The sequence below is a fragment of the Myiozetetes cayanensis genome, unplaced genomic scaffold (genome assembly GCF_022539395.1).
Source record: "Myiozetetes cayanensis isolate MyiCay16 unplaced genomic scaffold, myiCay2020 scf3, whole genome shotgun sequence".
Lineage (NCBI taxonomy): Eukaryota > Metazoa > Chordata > Aves > Passeriformes > Tyrannidae > Myiozetetes > Myiozetetes cayanensis.
The window spans coordinates 28314386-28332444 of record NW_026087521.1 but is presented as its reverse complement, the minus strand read 5'-3'; the positions used below and the strand labels follow the sequence as shown (position 1 = coordinate 28332444).

Here is an 18059-nt window from a genome sequence, read left to right as displayed (position 1 = left end):
TTCCAAGCAAATTCAAGGCTATTCATAGTAGAAATCAATTACTGATAAAAAGAAATACTTATTTACTTGCAGATTTTGTCAGGTACTGCTCAGATGGTTCACTGGGCTGACTTCTGCCAATCTGATTGACAGCTATCACACGGAATGAGTAGTTGACGTATGGAGACAATTTCAGCTGTACTGTTGTCTGAGTTCCAGGAACTTCCGTCTGGTAATGCCATACTCCTGGTTCATGCAGACCATCTTCATATTCAATTATAAAGTCTGCAAACAGAAATTGAATCCAACTTTATGTCAAAACTTGTAACACGTTCCTAGACCAGTGTAGGCATTTCTGGGAGGGCTCCAATCAATGCTTTTCAATACTGTGGAACTTGAAATAAATACATAAACCATAACACAGATCTATAATGTGGATACCAGAAGTACTGCTTAGGTAGGAAATAATTGGGACAAGAATGCACAGTCTGAGTACATTCCATGGAACTTTAAGTTTAAATATATTAAATTTACATGAGTACCAAATATTTGTGTGTTGTGTAACAAGAATTTTTCCCTATCTCATGTATAGGTGGGGACAAGAAGACAAGAGTATGGTTCACAATATATCCTGTTTGCACTACTAAGAAATTCTGAGGGGCATCTAGAAATTTCTTTTAGAAGGATGTTTACAGCACCATATAGAAATAATGCACAACAGTTTGATGGGCCAATATGTAAAATTCATAACTGGTACTAATCATAACCTTCTGGACTTAGGGCTAGCAGATTTTCTTCTGGTCTAAGGAGTAAGAAAGAGAAAGAACTGACTCCAGATTACTGTCTGAATTACTGCTGGTTGTGTGTCCTCAGCGATAAAGGCTTTGGGATGGGAGGTCTTCTGGACCAAAGCTTTGATGAAAAGGTGAGAATATTACATACTAAAAAAGTTTTCATTACTGCTTTTTGCTTCCCTAGTAACTAGCATTCTGCCTGCAACTCTAGTAGAACAATTTATTGGCAACTTCAAGGGAAAAAAATCCATCTGAGCTTTCAGAAAGATTCTAGTATGTCAATCAAATTACTTCTGTAAAGGGATCACTGGTAATGAAGTGCTATCCTTGAGTCCTGATCTGCACTTTGAAGTGATAGCAGCAGAAGGAAAAATAGGCTTACTCAGGAATGAAATGCCTCACTTTTCAGGCTCTAAGGGGACCATGCAGCAATATAAATTGGATTATAATTAAAACCAGCATTATTTATTCAGAGGAGCTCAGTTTCCAATATCAGAGTGCATGCAATATCTCACTCTAGAAAGACCTACATAAGCCAACAACACCAAGTATTATCTTTTTTCATACACTGTGATATCATTCCTACAGAAAGACAAGACTTGTGTCTTCTGGTCTGGAAATAAAATGAAAATACTAATAAAAGAGCATATGAGTAAACTATAACTTAAATAAAATTCAACTATTTACATTAATCTTCTATATATTTTTTAAAGTATATTACTAGTTGATATATTTTAGAGAAGTCTGACTGTAAAATTTCAGCAAAATCACTTGGTGTTTCATTAAAATGTAGTCAAAATCTTTGATGTGTTCTGAAATTTGTGAAATTCTGTTTTTTATAAAACTTCCTTTACAGACACCTGATCCTTATGGTTTGTGTTCTGTGTTGATACTGACCAGCATCAGACACTGGAGAGCAACACCCAGTAAGTCAGCCTAACTAACTCATACCAAACATAACATGTACACTGGTCTTGGTAACTTGTGGCAGTTAATATCTAAAAAGACACTGCAGAAATAATTAAATAATTGCATTAAGTTGCTCATGGGGAAAAAGTTACCCCAGCAAATCTTTTTGATCATCTGATTTTTTGGAAAACAAACAGTATTATCTTTGTTCCTTCCTCCTAAATTCCCCCTCCATCCTCTCTGCTCAGTATAATCAAGAATGTCTTTCATCATGTTTTACTGGGAAGAGTAACAGCATTTAAGATCAATTTCTGTCTCAAAAATTTATAGATATTTATTTTTCTGTTATATGGACATGCTTTACTCTTTTAACTGTCTGGACTAGAAAAATAAAGAAAAACAGAAAAACTGTATTTTATATGCCTTTTATTTTCATGAAGAATAAGCTTCTGTATCAGTAGTGATGGATAATCCCTAAAGATAGTGGTACTGATCCTATTTCAAATTCCCAAGAATTACTAAGGAGTTAATGCAAGATGGTAGTAGCTCTCTCTTTCAAGGGCATACAACTAATAAAAAAGTCTACTCTCTACATATTCATAAGACTGGACCTTGTCAGACAGACCTCATATATGCATTAACTTCTATGTTATCTAGCACAGGTTTTTGAATAAAAAGGCCCAGCTCTTTTGGGCAGTAAAGAAGTCTTTCTGCTTGGCTGTATGGTAGAGGACATTATGTGAATTTTTGTAATGTAATTAAATGGCAGTTGCAGAGAATTCATTTAACATTTTCCATGCTGCACACAAAATTTATCTCAGAAATCTCTGGAATTTGAGAACAGTTAAGGTAATGCTGCCAACGTAATGTAGTAGATACAAACAGACATACGTGTAATGGGACTGTTGTTTTCATCTCCTGGTATCCATGAAAGTTCAATGCTTCTTTCTAGCTGACCTGTCAATTCCAAGTCAAAGGGTGGATTTGGTCGAGCTATAAATCAAATGGACACAAAGTAAATAACCACACCAGAATATGTAGTTTTATATTTTAAAAAAATCCTTAATTCCAATCAAAAAAATTCCAAAATACAGCAGGGCATATCTACTCACTTATGTAAGTGGGACTTAATGACCATTAGCATGCAATTGTTACAAAACAAATGAAAATGGGAGAACTGATGCAATCTGAAAACTTCTATACATTAACAAGAATCTGTATTTATTTTTATCTGTGTCTGAGTGCACTTTGATATAAAAATGAGATGAGATGCAAGGAATTGTGAAATGCATGTTTAGTTTATCTTTGAATGATTATGGGTGGTTATCTAGTGTAGTAGAAGTATCTAACAAAACATGGAAAATAAAGAAGCATTCAGATCAAAGAAGCTTTTCCAGAAGCACTACAAACATTTTTCATATGAATTCAATCAAGTATAGTTCAAATAGAAACTAATTGCAAGTTACTGACTCATTTATTTTTTGCTATTCTTTTAAAAAGGTCTAGACATATAATCAGTCCATGCAATCTGTTACTATGCATCCTTATAACGCATAAAGATGTAACTGTCCATTCCAAATTCCCAAAGGTAATTCATTATACGATTTTTTACACAAAAATCAAGACTAATGAGTGGGTTCATTTATGAATACATAAGCATTTTCATTGAATGTGATAAGATTTATATAAAAGTGCTTAAGATCCTTATACCTTGAAGTGTTTTAGCATTTGCACTTTAAAACCTAAAACCAGAAAACATGCTATAAAATTAAAGGCTTTATACCATCAAATTCAAGACTGTATCTGACTAACAGATGACTTTTTTTTTAATTTCAGCTTTAACTTCAAAATCTTAGCGATTTCATCAGTTGTAAGCCAAACTGGTCAATATGGTCATATTCATATTATGAGTGGATTTACCAATGAGAAAAACATTGTTGTACTATAACCAACCTTATATAAATAATTTATCTCTGAAAATCCCTAAAATTCCCTAAAATACAAAGCAGCCTGTACTGTAAAATTCCAAAGTCCAGTATTCCAGTAATGAATCAGTTGGTAAAATGGGATGAAACCACACAAACAGACACAGACACACACAGAGGAAAAGGGGGAAAAAAAAGATGTTGCACTTCGCAATAGCAAATCAGAAATATATCTGCCAGATGATGTAGATAGAGAACTTCATATTAGTTTACCGTAAATGATAGCTGGAGTTGGGGGAGCAGCTGAAAAGGACATTAATATAAAGGATTTAATCAGTTAGTAGCCAAAGAAACAGAATACTGTAGGCAGTTAAAGACTTTAGTTATTAGAGACAAAGAAAAGTTACCTTACTTAGAGTAAATGGTTAATTTAAAATAATACATTGATAATTTTTCACTGAAAAGCTATAAAACTATTCTGAATGTTTTATTCATTTTTAAAAGATGGCTAGATCAAGAAAATAAATAAAGTAAGCAATCATATAAAAACTTTTAAATAAGTACTAATTACTTGGCTTAGATCATTCCTGGATAGGCATAAGATCACAGAACAAATTTAAAACATATACTTGACTTTGAGTCTCAGCTTGAACTCAGGTAAGAATCATTTAGGACATCTACTTAAAACTTACTTACAAATTGGAGAAGGTGCAAAGTAATATATTCTGCAATAATCTGAAATCATAAAAACTTAACAGAGAACTAAGGTAAAAATAAAATCCATGGGAAGTCATACAACCAAGTATGCTCAGTAATGTAGTTGTGAAAGAGATTCCCGAGATAACATACTCCCAATTCAAGAAAGACATGGAGCTGTTGGAATGAGTCCAGAGTAGTGACACTAAGTTAATCACAGGGCTGGAGCACCTCTCCCATGAAAGCAGGCTGAGAGAGTTGGGGCTGTTCAGCCTGGAGAAGAGAAGGCAGCCTCCCAGTACCTAAAGGGGGCTACAAGAGAGCTGGAGAGGGACTTTGCACAGGGGCATAGAGCGACAGGACAGTGGGGAATGGCCCTAGCTGAAGGAAAGTGGGTTTAGATTAGGTATTAGTAACAATTCCTTCCTGTGAGTGTGGTGAGGCACGGGACAGGCTGCTCAGAGAGGTTCTGTGGAAGGTGTTCCTACACAAGGCAGGGGGGTTGGAACTTGATGATCTTCCAACCCAAACCATTCTGCGATTTTATATGTTTATGAACAAATACTCTGCTAGCTTAAATGTGATCAAAATAAAAACCTCTACAGTGCGAAAGCAAATTTGTCCTGTAGCTACTGGACCTTTTCGTAAGTAGCTGATTCAAAGGTAAACTTTAGGCTAAGAATGCATTTTTAAAAGCTGAAACACATTTACACATAGGTGGCATTTCCTTTGTCCTGTCCTAGAAAGCAAAACTATGTTTGTGCTTCTCAGTTTAAATCTAATGATGTTTTAATACTTAACAGTAATTAAACACAGTTCCACTATCATAAAATTTGAGAATATTCTTACCAACAACAGTAAGCACAGCACTTGCTGAAACACTGTCCAGAGTAGTATTAACTATGCAAGTGTATGTTCCATCATCTTTATCAGTTACATTCATAATGGTCAAGTTGTCTTTACCAACTAGAAACCTGTAAATACAATAGATTCAGCCACTGATTTTTCGATAACTGGTAGTGTTATAAGAAACTTGCATAAGACATTATCTAATCCCATATGTGTGTATTTCAGCACATACCTAAACAACAAGGTAAGCTATGGGACAATGTAAGCTTTCATTTTCTACATTGCTCTTGAGCACGTTCCCACAGTAACTGTCTATCCTAATGTGCTTTTCTTTCTAAATATACTCAAACAACTTTTAAATATATGTGATCTAGAGCAAAATAGTCTTCCATTATCTACTTGACTTCTTATATCAATTCTCCTCTTCTTACACTTAATATACATCGTCAGTGCGCATTATTTTTATAAATGTTTACACCTCATTTTATTTTAATTCTATCTTAATATTTTCATCACACTAGGTAAGTCCTTAAGTCACCGAATAAGGAATAGTTATAATATTTATCAGTCTTCCTTGGAAAATTTCAAGAGGTCAGTATGTTCTGTCCAGAGATCACGAAAAGAAGTAGACAAAAGGACCTAAAAAAAAAAAAAAAAAAAAACCAAGGAAAACTATTTGATCCTTACCTTTCATCATCTGGAAGTTCATGATTGTCCTTCAACCATATAACTGTTGGTAGTAAGGTAGAATCATGTTTTATTATACACTCAAATGAAACTTGGCCATATCTCTGAACCACTTTGTATTCTGGCTGTTTAATTATCATTGTTGGATCTGAAATTTAAAATTAATATTAGATATTCAGAATGTCTGAAATTCTGTTCTAATCAGTGATGAACAAATGATTAATTTCTTACCTTTAATTTCCAAGTGCACCTCATTTTGTATCTTTCCTAATTCATTCCTTGCTACACATGTGTATGTACCAGAACTATCTTTCTGAGCCACCGGAATTTCCAAGGTTCCGTTATCATGGAAAACGTATTCATTTCCACGCAAGATGCTACCTTTCACTCCCTTAAACCTTTATGTAAAAAGTAATATCATTATCCAGCATCAAAGTTAAATTCTGTAGTATTTTATTATCAGAAAATGCAAACTTAGGACTGGCACATTAAAAAATACAGACATATTACATAAAGAAATTTAAGCTTGACTCTGTGGGGATAACTTAACTGCTGTTACATTAAGTATATGTAATATTGTGTTAGCGAATTGTAATCAGCATGTATTTTAAAATACACTATTTTAAATTTGTAAATAGAGTTTAAATAGTTTTAAAGCTTCAAGTGCTTGTCTACATAGATATGAACAGCTCATTTTCCATATCTCAAGCACAACTCCAGCTTACCATTCAATTTCAGGCTTAGGTGACCCAAAATAAGCACAGTCTAGCAATGCAGGACTATCTGCGATGACTTGATATAGCTTATTAGCAGGAGTCAGAATTCTCGGTGGCTCAGCTGAAAAGACAAAGATATTCGGATATAGGTAAAAAGATACAAAATCCAAAGACATCTAGACTGGCCTAAAGGATTGTATGTTAACATCCTCCTCTGAAGTGATTTCTGGTCTCAGTCGAGGCCCAAATATGTTCTACTGGCACTAGCCTGAGGAGAAGTTAATGCAGGGGAATTATCTTGTGAAAAACAAATGTTTCTTGCCTGTTTACAAGTCACAGTGGTGGGTAGCAAAGACAATGATTTCAAATGGAAAATTTTAAATCAGTAAATACTTCAAGAAGATAATCTCCTGGGAACAGAGTGAACTATATAATCCAAACAAACCTGCAGGCACAAAGAAGCTAGGATATATTTTTGGTGCAACACCTACGTTTTGTTTCTTTGAAAAGACAGTGTCTCTCAATCAACATATGTGCCAGTTCCTGCAGTAGAGTCTTTAGAGGCCGTTCTGCCGAGAATTTTGTTACTAGCTTTGTTAAATTCAGCGTGAATTAGAGAGGCCACAACATCTTGTAACCAGAAACGCATTCTTGGGAGGCCTTCCAGAAAAATGCATAATCATGTCCCCTTGCAACAGTAATTTAGAGATTCACCCGTTCGACTGATGCAAAATATCCACACTCAATGAAACTGTATTGAAACATACTAACTTAAGGAATACTAACTCCAGCCTTATTTGTTACACTTCCATTTCCTTGATTTACATAAAAATAGATAAATAAATAAAAACAGAGAGAGATAGAAAGTTTCTTCCAAGTTTTCTTCAGCTTTCACAACTATCCTTCTTACTTGGGTACAGTGAAATTAAAACTCAGGAATATCCTAGAAAAAAGAGGTATGTATACTCCTTTTTCTTACAGGGGTCAGAAAATACATTGATTCTCACTAAAGACCACAAGCAAGGCTTGAACACAGAGTCTGTGTAGTAGCATCAGACAACTAAATACCTAAGAAAATTGAAAAATATATAATCTGTTTCTTACCCAGAACATTCACAAACGCATTTGCTAGCAAGTATCCATATTCATTAGAAGCATTGCACTGATAGACGGCACTTGACCTTTCTTGCACGTGTGAGAAAATAATGGTGTCACCATCTACCTTTCTGCTAGGATCTTCGGGGGCAACTGTTGGTGTAAAGAAAAAGAATTATTGTTTTTCCTAAAATGCTCTAGGACTGTAAGTTTCATACTTCTGAAGAGAAGAATCTGAAAGACCAATATGCCCTTTATGGTTTTTTCCTGGGTGATTGCTCACTGGTAAAGACACGAATTTTAATACGTAATGGAAGATCTTCCAATTCTACAATATTTACTCAGGATGGTAGAGTTACCATTTTTTTGTTTCTTTTCCAAAGAAATGAAGCTGAGATTGTATTTTACATGCAATATAGAGGAAAAATACAGATATGACAAGATTCAGGCAAATACACACAATATCTAGAAAAATAAGAAAGTATTTCTGAATGTCAAAAGAAAGTGCTGATAGAATGACACAGTCCTCTGTGACTTTAAAGTTTCGAATCAACTGTTATACCATAAATAATTGTCCAAATATAAAAATAGCCATACTCAGTTGAAAACTACCTCAGAGTAAAGCATAAGCAATTCCTTCCCACAAAATCAAGAAATGGTCTTCACAAGAGCAGTTAGGAATTCAGCAGGTGGCACTCTTTCCCTTATGCAAGGGAATTGGAATACATTGGAATTTCCTTGACTGTTCTGGAGTAGTCTGAGCTGTCAAACAGCTCTTGCATCTCAGAAGCATCAAGGACATAACTGAAAATAAAATTCTAAGATAATACTGAAGAATAATAGTGGTCAGTTATCATCCAAATCGATGGATTTAGACAGGTACAATGGAGAAAAAACTTAGCTTGTAACAATAAAAATGCAGAAACTATAGTTTAATATTTCACGAAAATATTAAGTAAAAGCAGATTATAATATTAATGTATTAAAAAGCAGATGTGCTATTATTACTATTATTGAAAGTTAATAGTAAAATTAATGTTGTTCTTATATTAAAAATAAATGTGTATATCCTAGTTTGGACGCATCATCAAAATTAACACCCATATTGAAGCTTCAGAAAATAAGTATATTTGTGGAAGACAATTTCATATAAAAAATTTTCTCAATTATTTGGACTCACGGAAAAGATCAATCAACATCAATTTCCCATAAGTGACGGGACCTTTTGATTGAGATAATGCCTTAGTACTTATCTGTAAAGAAAATGGAGAAATTTATCCTGCATTTTCTTTAAGTATCTACTACTGAATTCTCTACAAGAGAAGAAACCAGACAAAGAGGATCACAGTTCTGTGCTTCTGCTTAAGCGTATTTCCATGTTGAGTGAACTCTAAGGCCATTTTTCATGTAAAGTAATTACATCAATTTCCAAAGAGTTGCCTCAAGAACAGTTTTCAACTCCATTTTTCCCTCTGGTCTTCCATCGCTCTGAGTTCAAATCAACATCACAAATTCAAAAAACTTGGAAAGGAAACAAAGGTACCACTGGGATTTTAAATGCTTATTCTCTGGAATTCTGGATTGCTGGCACTTATTTTTCATCTCTTTTGCTTTACTTCCTATTGTATTCTATGTCTCACATTGCTCCCTATTCTGTGTAAATGCCATTTTCATTAAAAGATTCATGGGATGAAAACAAATGAAGCAGGTGAGTAGCCCAGCAGGCAGGCCAGCCAGCTGTGAGAAATGGTCTGTTTCTGCATACAAATCACAGTTAAATAGAAAATAGGCACAACTGCCCTCCTAGGAGGATGGAGATTTGCCCACAGCCATTCCAATCACGGTTACTTCCTGCCCTAGGCTCTGGGTTTCCCTCCACTCATATCCTTTGTATCCTGCAGCACTTTTTGCACACAGAAAAGTATTTAATGGGTGTACAGACTGACCCTTTCACACACTCTCATAATCTATGTATCTATATCCAGCCTCACAGGCTGATGGTAGGGTCAATCCAAAGAGACAGAAGCCATTAATTCAACTCACTATGACTGAAGAAGGAACTGGGTTTTAAAACAATGATCTAACCATTACATTATTATGTAAAAAGAGGGATAGCATCTTTCCACTGCTGTATTTAAGGAAAAAAAGAGATATCCCTTTTCAGTTATCTAAAGGAAAGGAAGTAGGTGCCTGTTCTCAGAAAATGGCTTCAAGCTGTGGGTCCCAGGAGGAAAGAGAAGAGGAAAGTGTCAGGTTAGTCTGTGTTTCCTTTTAACTGGTCTAGCCACTTGCATGCTGCAGGGCATTGATTCAAAAGCTCCCTGTTGAGACTGGCATCTAGTCAACAGCCTGTCTTCTGACATGCCTCATCCTCCTGCCCAACAACAATAGAACCTAAAAGCCTTTGCCTGTGTATTACACTGTGTTTTGCAGGGCCAGGTCATACAGGTTAGATGCTGTATCATCCAGTATTTTTAATGATCTTAAGGACATGCTGCTGGATACACAGCACACAGAATCACTGAGGTTGGAAGGGACCCGTGTCGGTCATCTGACCCAAATCCCATCTTAAGCAGGGCCACCTAGAGCCAGTTGCCCAGAACTGTGTCCAGATGAGGGAAGGATCACCTGCCCTGACCTGCTGGCAATACACTGTCTAATGTAGCCAAGGATACCTTTAGCCTCTTTGCCGCAAAGGCACATTGCTGGCTCATGGTCAACCTGGTGTCCACCAGGATGCCCCAGTCCTTTTCTGCTAAGCTACTATCCAGCTGGATTCTCCCCAGTATGTGCTGGCACTAGGGTCGTTCCTCCCCATTAGCAGGACTTTGTCCTTCAGTTTGCTGAACTTCATGAGTTTCTTGTCAGCCCATTTCTCCAGCCCGATGAGATCCCTCCGAATGGTAGTATTTCAGCCTCTGGTATATCAGCCACTCCTCCCACTTTCATGTCATCAGCAAACTAACTGAGGGTACACTCTGCCTCATCATCCAGATTTGCCCTTGGTGAAGCCATGCTAACTACTCTTGACAGCTTTCTTGTTCTTAATGTGCCTGGAAGTGGTTTCCAGAATTAGCTGCTCCGTCATGTTTCCAGGGATCAAGGTGAAGGCGACCAGCCTGTAGTTCTCTGGGTTCTCCTATTTGCTCTTCTTGAAAATAAGAGTAACGTTTGCTTTCCTCCTGTCTTTGGGCACTTCTCCCAGTTACCATGATCAATCCAAGATTATCCAGAATGTCCTTGCTATGACATATGGCAGCTTAGTCAGCATTTGTGGGTGCATCCCATCAGGGCCTGTGGACTTACTTATTAAGTCCAGTTAGCCTAAGTATCCCATGACCTGATCCTTTTCCACCAAGGGTACAGGTTCATTCTAGTCTTTTTCTCTGGTCTCTGGGACCTGGGATACCCAAAGGTCAGTCTTGCTAGTAAATAAAGACTGAGGTACAATAGGCATATAGTACTTCAGCCCTTTCCATAATCCAGCCTTTTTTTTTACTTTTTTTTTTTTTTTTTTTTCTCTTTTACTAGGGAAAAAGGAGCGTAGGGCCACTCAAGCACTGCTTGTTTGCCTGTAAGAGTATTCTGGACACATTACAAGATAGTTGCACAAAAAAGGCATGATAGCCAAATCTGAATTTGGTACTGATAGCCTAAGTATGTAATACTTAAAACAGGTTTGTAAAACCAGTATATGAATGATGAGGATTTGCTACAGGAGTTCTGTTGCTGTAACAGGACAGTTAAGGAGGTGCCCTGTAACAGCCAACATTTGCTCCCAATAATATGGAGTCAGGTAAGAATTACTTACCTGACACCAAACATCAATGGGTTAGTAAGTGACAAGTTTTTGCATTCATGTAACATTTAAGATACTTAGAGTAACCTTATGTGATAATCTTTGTATTGCATTCTAACTATAAGTGTAGCAAGTACTTGACCCCCAACCCACCCATACTTATTAAATATTTTATATATCTAAATTTACTGATTAGAACTCAGTAAACTACTATATCAGGTCTGTCTGAGTGATCTTTTCCTGCAGTAGATTTTTATACTGAACATTTATTATCACAGTTCTAATATTACTACAATTCTTTTATTCAGTTTATGCACAAACAATAGGGAGTGTAAATCGGAGTATGAGACTAGTAATGGCTCTTAAGCCGTGATTTTTAACAACTCTAAGTTCAGAGATAGCTTTAAAGACATTGTTATAATAATAAATAATGGCCAGTCTTCGCGAGCAAAGATCCAGGGAAGGTCTTTATACCTTCCAGCCTGCGCATTGGATTTTTTAGGTGAGACACAGTGTGCGCGGAACTGAGCCCACCCTTTAATCCTAAGACATTGTTACTGTGCAAATATATAAAGAAAGAAAATACAGAAGCTTAGGTGCCTTTTTTTCCTGCTATGAGTGTAGTAACATACGGTCTTTTTATAGTGATACTCATGCTTTTCACCTTCTGAGAGGATCATCAGGATCATTTATATTATAGTAACTTTTGCTAAAATATCCTATTGTTCTTCACTTGCTTATTCCAAAAGCTCACATTCATGAGTAATTTATGAATATAGTAATAAAATTCAAAACTAGAAAAGTCTTTCTGGGGTTAAAACTACCTATAACTGAATGACTGAAATGGCAAAGAATGCCCTTTTTCTTTTCTTATCAATCTCACATGCTTCTCAGCAAAGTATTTTCCTGTGATCACGGAAATCCTTGTTTCCGAGTTTCTGATTCTGATAGTTCCATTATCTCCAAAGGAACTGTTTTATCAGCACTAATTGTGACCATACTTTAATTATCTTGTGCAAAATTTAAAAAAACACCTGATTATCAAAGGTTTTTATAGCTCCTGCACTTCCTAGGCCAGTTGCACAGCTCCAACACAATGACAGCAGAAGCAGAGGATAGATGCCTGCCCTGGCAGTACTTTCCTGTATGAGATTGAACTTTTTAGGGCAACAAAGTCCAGCAAATTTCTCCCCACCCACCCATGGCTGCCATGCACAGCCAGTATATACAGTGTGTGTATACTCAGAGAAAACACAACAGATGACAAATCTCTGAGCCAGAAATTATCAAGGCCTTTCATGAAGGAAATCTAAAGGCTAATGTTTCTCTCTTAATTCAGTATGAGTACTAATGGAGACTAACTCAAATCTAGAAATTCAATGTGAAGTGTGATATAAACAGGAGAAGAACATGTTGAAAGATGATAAACAGCGCCTTGTGTGCATTACTTTGTATAAATCTAGGTGTCTGTATCTAATAATTAATAGCTCATCATGAACTATAAACCACTGAACCAATAAATTTGTCTTTTGTACAGTATTTCCAATGCCTTTCTGAAGTCCAATTATGAAAGTGCTTCCCCTTCTCAATTAATCTGGGTTGTTACTTTCTTAAAAGTTGAGATACTTTATGCATGGTTTCCCTTTTATAAAACCAGGCTGAATATCAAAGAAGTAAGACACAATGGATTATGCAGCTGTATAAATAATGCAGACCTTGAGTGTTAATTGAAGCACAAGGCAAGACAGAGTCATGGCCTGAACTTTCAATTGCTACTTGCCAAAGCAATTCCAATTGACCTCAAAAGGGCAGTTGCACGTGAGTTCAAAATACTCCTGTTGGTAAACATTAAGAGCTTAGGTTAGGTCCTTATCACTCCAATAAGTCTGAAGCAGCTTTGTTTTTTCAGAAATGATGGTGGTTTTCTTTTCAGCATTATTGTTGCAGAAAATTAAATAAAATATTTCAGAAAAACCTAACATCTTCCTCTTAAAATATTGGTTTACTCATATTATTATAATCTTGAACAAGATTTACACCATTGAAATTTTTTTCATAAGTACTTAATACACACTATATTTTTCTTTATATTTCCCTTTTCCCCATTGACATTTAAGCCTCAGCCTTTGACTGAGATATGGACGAATGGTTCTTTCTTCAACATTCCCCCTTCCTTGTCTGACTCTATTATGAAAAAACAAAACCGGAAGAATTAAGGATCTCCCAGTTGTGCTTTCCGACAGAAAATTAAAGTATTGCAAACAGATTACTAGGCCACAGGAGGCACATTGTGGGATATATGATGGCAGCAGGGCTTTGAAATTCAAATGTAGCTCTTTTTCTTTGAAATCCTGCCATGGGTGTAGCTCTCTCAGCACTGCCCTGAAGCTGAAACAGCTGCTTTAGTTTCCTTTTACAGTGATTTACTAATCATTCAGTTGGAAGATGAGGGGCTCAATTCTATAATTTAGTAACAAGTGAACATAAAATTTAGTAACAAGTGAACATAAAGGCCCACTGTACTTGGGAGTTTCCAGAACAGCTTTTGATAACTCAGAATAATAAATAATCACAAGAATTTTAAGAATTTTAAGAACTGCACTTTCTGTGATTATGAGGCTTCTCTTAGATGTGCTGACAGATGCACTGTGCTGGAGCATCCAAACATCTTGCACTTAAATATTTAAGGGGGATAAAGCTTCAGCTTTTCTCAGTAGTGAAAGTGACCTTTCGCGTAAGGCTGAGCTACCCACTTGTTTATTTCCTGTGTTCTTTCAGTTTTTTCCCCTACTAAGTTTCAGTTGTTAATTTAATTAAAGTATTTTAAATTTTACTGAGTTCCCTTCAACAAGACTCTGTGTACTGGTTCCTCAAGGCCAGCCAGCCAATATATGCTGCCTTTGTATTTGGGAAATTTGGTGGCATCCTGCAGCTGCTTCTGAAAACCATGATTTTACTTCTATCCTGCAAAAATGCAGAACACATCATTGCTTTTCTGGAAAATGTACCTGTCTGTCATTTGAACAGCATGTCCTACAGCTTTGACAAGGAAGCAGTGCAAGGCAAAGGTGACTCTCACAGCCAGGTGAAAATGATTTTATTAGTCAGGAGGCCTGAAATAACAGTTAATCTACGGGGAAAGTAGGATAAAAGTCTTCTCTAAACAAACAAACAAACAAAAAGTGAATTGTAAATATGTAGAAAACAACAAAGGAAGAGGAGACCACCAAAAACCCAGAAAGGAAAGTGAAGGACAGGTACCAAACTTCTATGATAAGGCAGGCACTATGATATATTTGTGTATAACCATACACAATACAAAACTACATTGATACTTTCCTGTTTTCCTGTAAAAACATTGTTTGATGAGGTGGTTAATGTCAGCTTACATAACATATTTAACCAATGGAAACTTGTCATTTTAAATCTCAGGCTAGAGATCTCAACTTACATTTAATTAGGATTCATGAAACAGGTTCTTTGCTAAATTACCAATTAAGTTTAATCTCGCTTGTATACTAAATACTTCAAATGTATCTGTTGAGGGTTCTCATTTACCTGTTGCTATTTCCTAGATTTGACTGTAGACAATCCTTCCCCCTGTCCCAAACCAACTGACATTGTTTCATCAACAGACTTAAACAACTCCTAAGGAAACTTCTGTAAGCGACACTGTCACACTTTAAACAGGTAAGCAGAGACCATTATTTTAGAGTACATTGTCTCTCATGAACCAGCAGGGCAAATTGTCCATTTTTATACTATTGTTTTGTGAATGACGAAGGGTAAAGCTAGAAGAACCAAGCGTGACTTTGCGGCACAGCGTATGCAGAGTGCACTCCCTGCAGTGTCCTCCAGCAAGTCCTTCCCAAGTCAAGTTGTGCTATATATAGTGGCTACCTTGTGTCTGTCATACAGCATTGCCCGTATAAGGACAATTAAGTGACTCAATTACCAATTCGGGCCTGCTTTTCATTCCCATGTACACAGAAACAGCCACTCCACTGCCTTAGGGGTTCTTTTTCTTTGACACCTACTTGGCACAAGCTGTTTGCCAGGTAGGTGCTGACACATTCAGTCAGTTTTGCTGCTGCAGCTTCTTAGTAATGAAGGCTGGAAGGCTCTAACATACGCTAAGCTGCAAATCCTGCAGTGTACTGCAAATCCTGCAAATCCTACAAGTGCTCTATATATCCACAGATGTGAGGACTTGATCTTTTATGTCACATTCAGGGCTCCTAGACAACATTAGAGTTGCAGTGGGCAGCAAAGGAGAGATCTAGCAGACGTAACTGCCACAAAAACACAAGGGTAAAAATTACAACCGAGCAATGGCTTTGTGAAAGGGACAAATGTCACAGCTTTGTTACTACCACCTGATCTCCACAAATATATTTACCAGCAGAACACCAGATAGAACAACCAGGAGTATGCTTACAAACTTTTGTGCTCTCAAACATGTTAGGGGCACATTTGTTCCACTTTCATGAACCACAGTATTTTTACCACATATTTTATAATTTAGTATTACCTGTCAGGCAAAAACTACTCAAATACAGGCTCTTCACTTATATGTGAAAAAACCTAACCTGATATTCCTCATATTTTCTTATTTATGCTCCTGTAAGGTAATTAAGAATCTTACTTGCTATGGGAACGCCATTTGCCAACCAGCTAATACTAGGCTTTGGGTTGCCATTAGCTCTGCAGATCAGTGTTCCATCTTCTCCAGGAGACAAGACCAAGTTTCTGGGTGCTGTTATCCAGTATGGGGCAGCTGGGTTTAAAAGGAGAAAGACAGCAATTATTTTTCAGAATTATGTACAGAAAGTCATAAGGCACAGGTACAGTAACCAGAAGATAATTCAAACAAGGTTATGTGTAGATACAGACTTACACTTGTACTGTTACTTTATTTCTCTCTATGTGATACCCAAGGATTAACTGGTAGATTATACAGTGGCTAAACTGAGCTATTGGCTACCTATTGCATTAAAATTCTGATACAAACAACAAGGGTTTTCTTTTCACTTTTCTTTCACTGCTTTGAATCTAATTTGCCTTTCCTAAAGCAAGCAAAATTTCTCTGAGTGTGGCATCTGCAGAGACTGCAGTGGTATTTTGATTAATTTCGGAGATATCCATGCTCACAGTAGTTTGGTTGTTAAGAATTAATTTAGGTTTGATTATATAAAAAGATTTCATGTCAAGGGTGAAACTTAGAGAAGGAAAAACCCTTGGTCTCACTAAATTCAACGGATGATTGCAGTGGGGTCAGATGTTTACCTGAGACAGATGAAATCACACTGAGATCAGAATGGGTGGAACACTATTCCTAATAAAAGATATCCAACTATTTCTCCTTTATTTTTACAATAAATAACCACAAAGAGCATATGTTATCACATCTTACAATTAAATTTCAGACTTTGGATTGATGAACAGATGAAAACAGAAAATTAGACTTCTCTTAAAATGGATGTTCAATGTGATCATAAAATGATGCTGATCTACAACACAATAAAGGGCTATTTAGTATGCAAAGTAAGCACTACAACTGATTATTTCAATGACTAATTAGCTGCCATTACAGTTTTTTGTTTCATGGTATTCACAACATACTTACAACTCCTGTTTAGACAAACATATTGTAAATGTTTTTAGAACTAGTAAGGCATCATTTTAAGTAAAGAAACATGAAGATAGAAACTCAGAAATGTCAGTTAAGAGAGAAAAAGGAAGAATATAAGACTATAAGACAATTGTAAAATGGAAAAGAAAGAATCTGGGCTATAAGAATGGTGTGCAGAAAAAAATGGAGAAAATAAGAAAGAGATGATGAAGAGGGATGGGGAAGAAAATATAAAAACAAGAGAAAGAAGCAGTCTAACGACAGAAAAATCAAAGGATCCAAAATAAATGTAGTACTGGTGCAAACTAATGAATTATCTTACTAATGTTACAGTACAATATCAATTTAGTCTGATGCTTTATAAAAGAATATTAAAAAATGAAAACAAGATTAGAGATAGTCCTTCCAGTGCTAGAATTCAGATGGTTTAATGATTGTTTCCTCAGGGTATTTTTTAACCACTATCATTTATCCTTTCAGGTATACTTCATCCTAGAAAGCCTACTTCTCTCTTGTTTTCTGGATACTTGACAACATTACATTAACGATAATTTTAATATTACCTTTCACGGTTACTGAAATGACATGATGAACTGAACCTAGTGTATTTCTTGCTATACATTTGTAGTTCCCAGAGTCAGCTTCAGAAACATCTATAATCTTGAGAGTTTTCTTAAAGTTTTCAAAAAACGTTCTGTTGGCTGGCAGTTCCCCACCCTCTTTAATCCAGCGGATTACTGGTGTGGGTCTGGAGAAGCAAAAGCACAGATCAAATTTAGGCGTTGAACAGAAGGAAGATAAGAGTTCAATACATTTATATTTTTAACATATGTTTTGGTAAGTTAAAGCCTGGAGGAGACTGAGGGGAAACCTCATCACAGTCTGTAACTTCCTCATGAAGGGAAAAGGAGAGGTAGACACTGATCTCTTCTCTGTGGTGACCAGTGACAGGATCGTTGTGTCAGCGAGGTTAAGGTT

General features: G+C 36.3%; 1 protein-coding gene across 38 annotated transcripts in view; it reads right to left on the bottom strand.

Annotated features, from left to right (window-relative positions):
• Positions 1 to 18059, bottom strand: part of NRCAM (neuronal cell adhesion molecule) — a 150266-nt gene that overhangs the window by 36758 nt on the left and 95449 nt on the right. For 26 of the 38 annotated variants that reach the window (XM_050323933.1, XM_050323938.1, XM_050323915.1 and 23 more), the window contains 10 exons: positions 17645 to 17829; positions 16095 to 16226; positions 7660 to 7803; positions 6565 to 6676; positions 6071 to 6237; positions 5840 to 5987; positions 5153 to 5277; positions 3881 to 3910; positions 2574 to 2675; positions 67 to 264 (listed from right to left, as the gene is read on the bottom strand). In XM_050323933.1, the coding sequence (XP_050179890.1) occupies positions 67 to 264; positions 2574 to 2675; positions 3881 to 3910; positions 5153 to 5277; positions 5840 to 5987; positions 6071 to 6237; positions 6565 to 6676; positions 7660 to 7803; positions 16095 to 16226; positions 17645 to 17829 (1343 nt within the window). The remainder of the gene's footprint in view (positions 1 to 66; positions 265 to 2573; positions 2676 to 3880; positions 3911 to 5152; positions 5278 to 5839; positions 5988 to 6070; positions 6238 to 6564; positions 6677 to 7659; positions 7804 to 16094; positions 16227 to 17644; positions 17830 to 18059) is intronic. The other 12 variants (XM_050323941.1, XM_050323943.1, XM_050323917.1 and 9 more) reach the window with 1 other exon arrangement.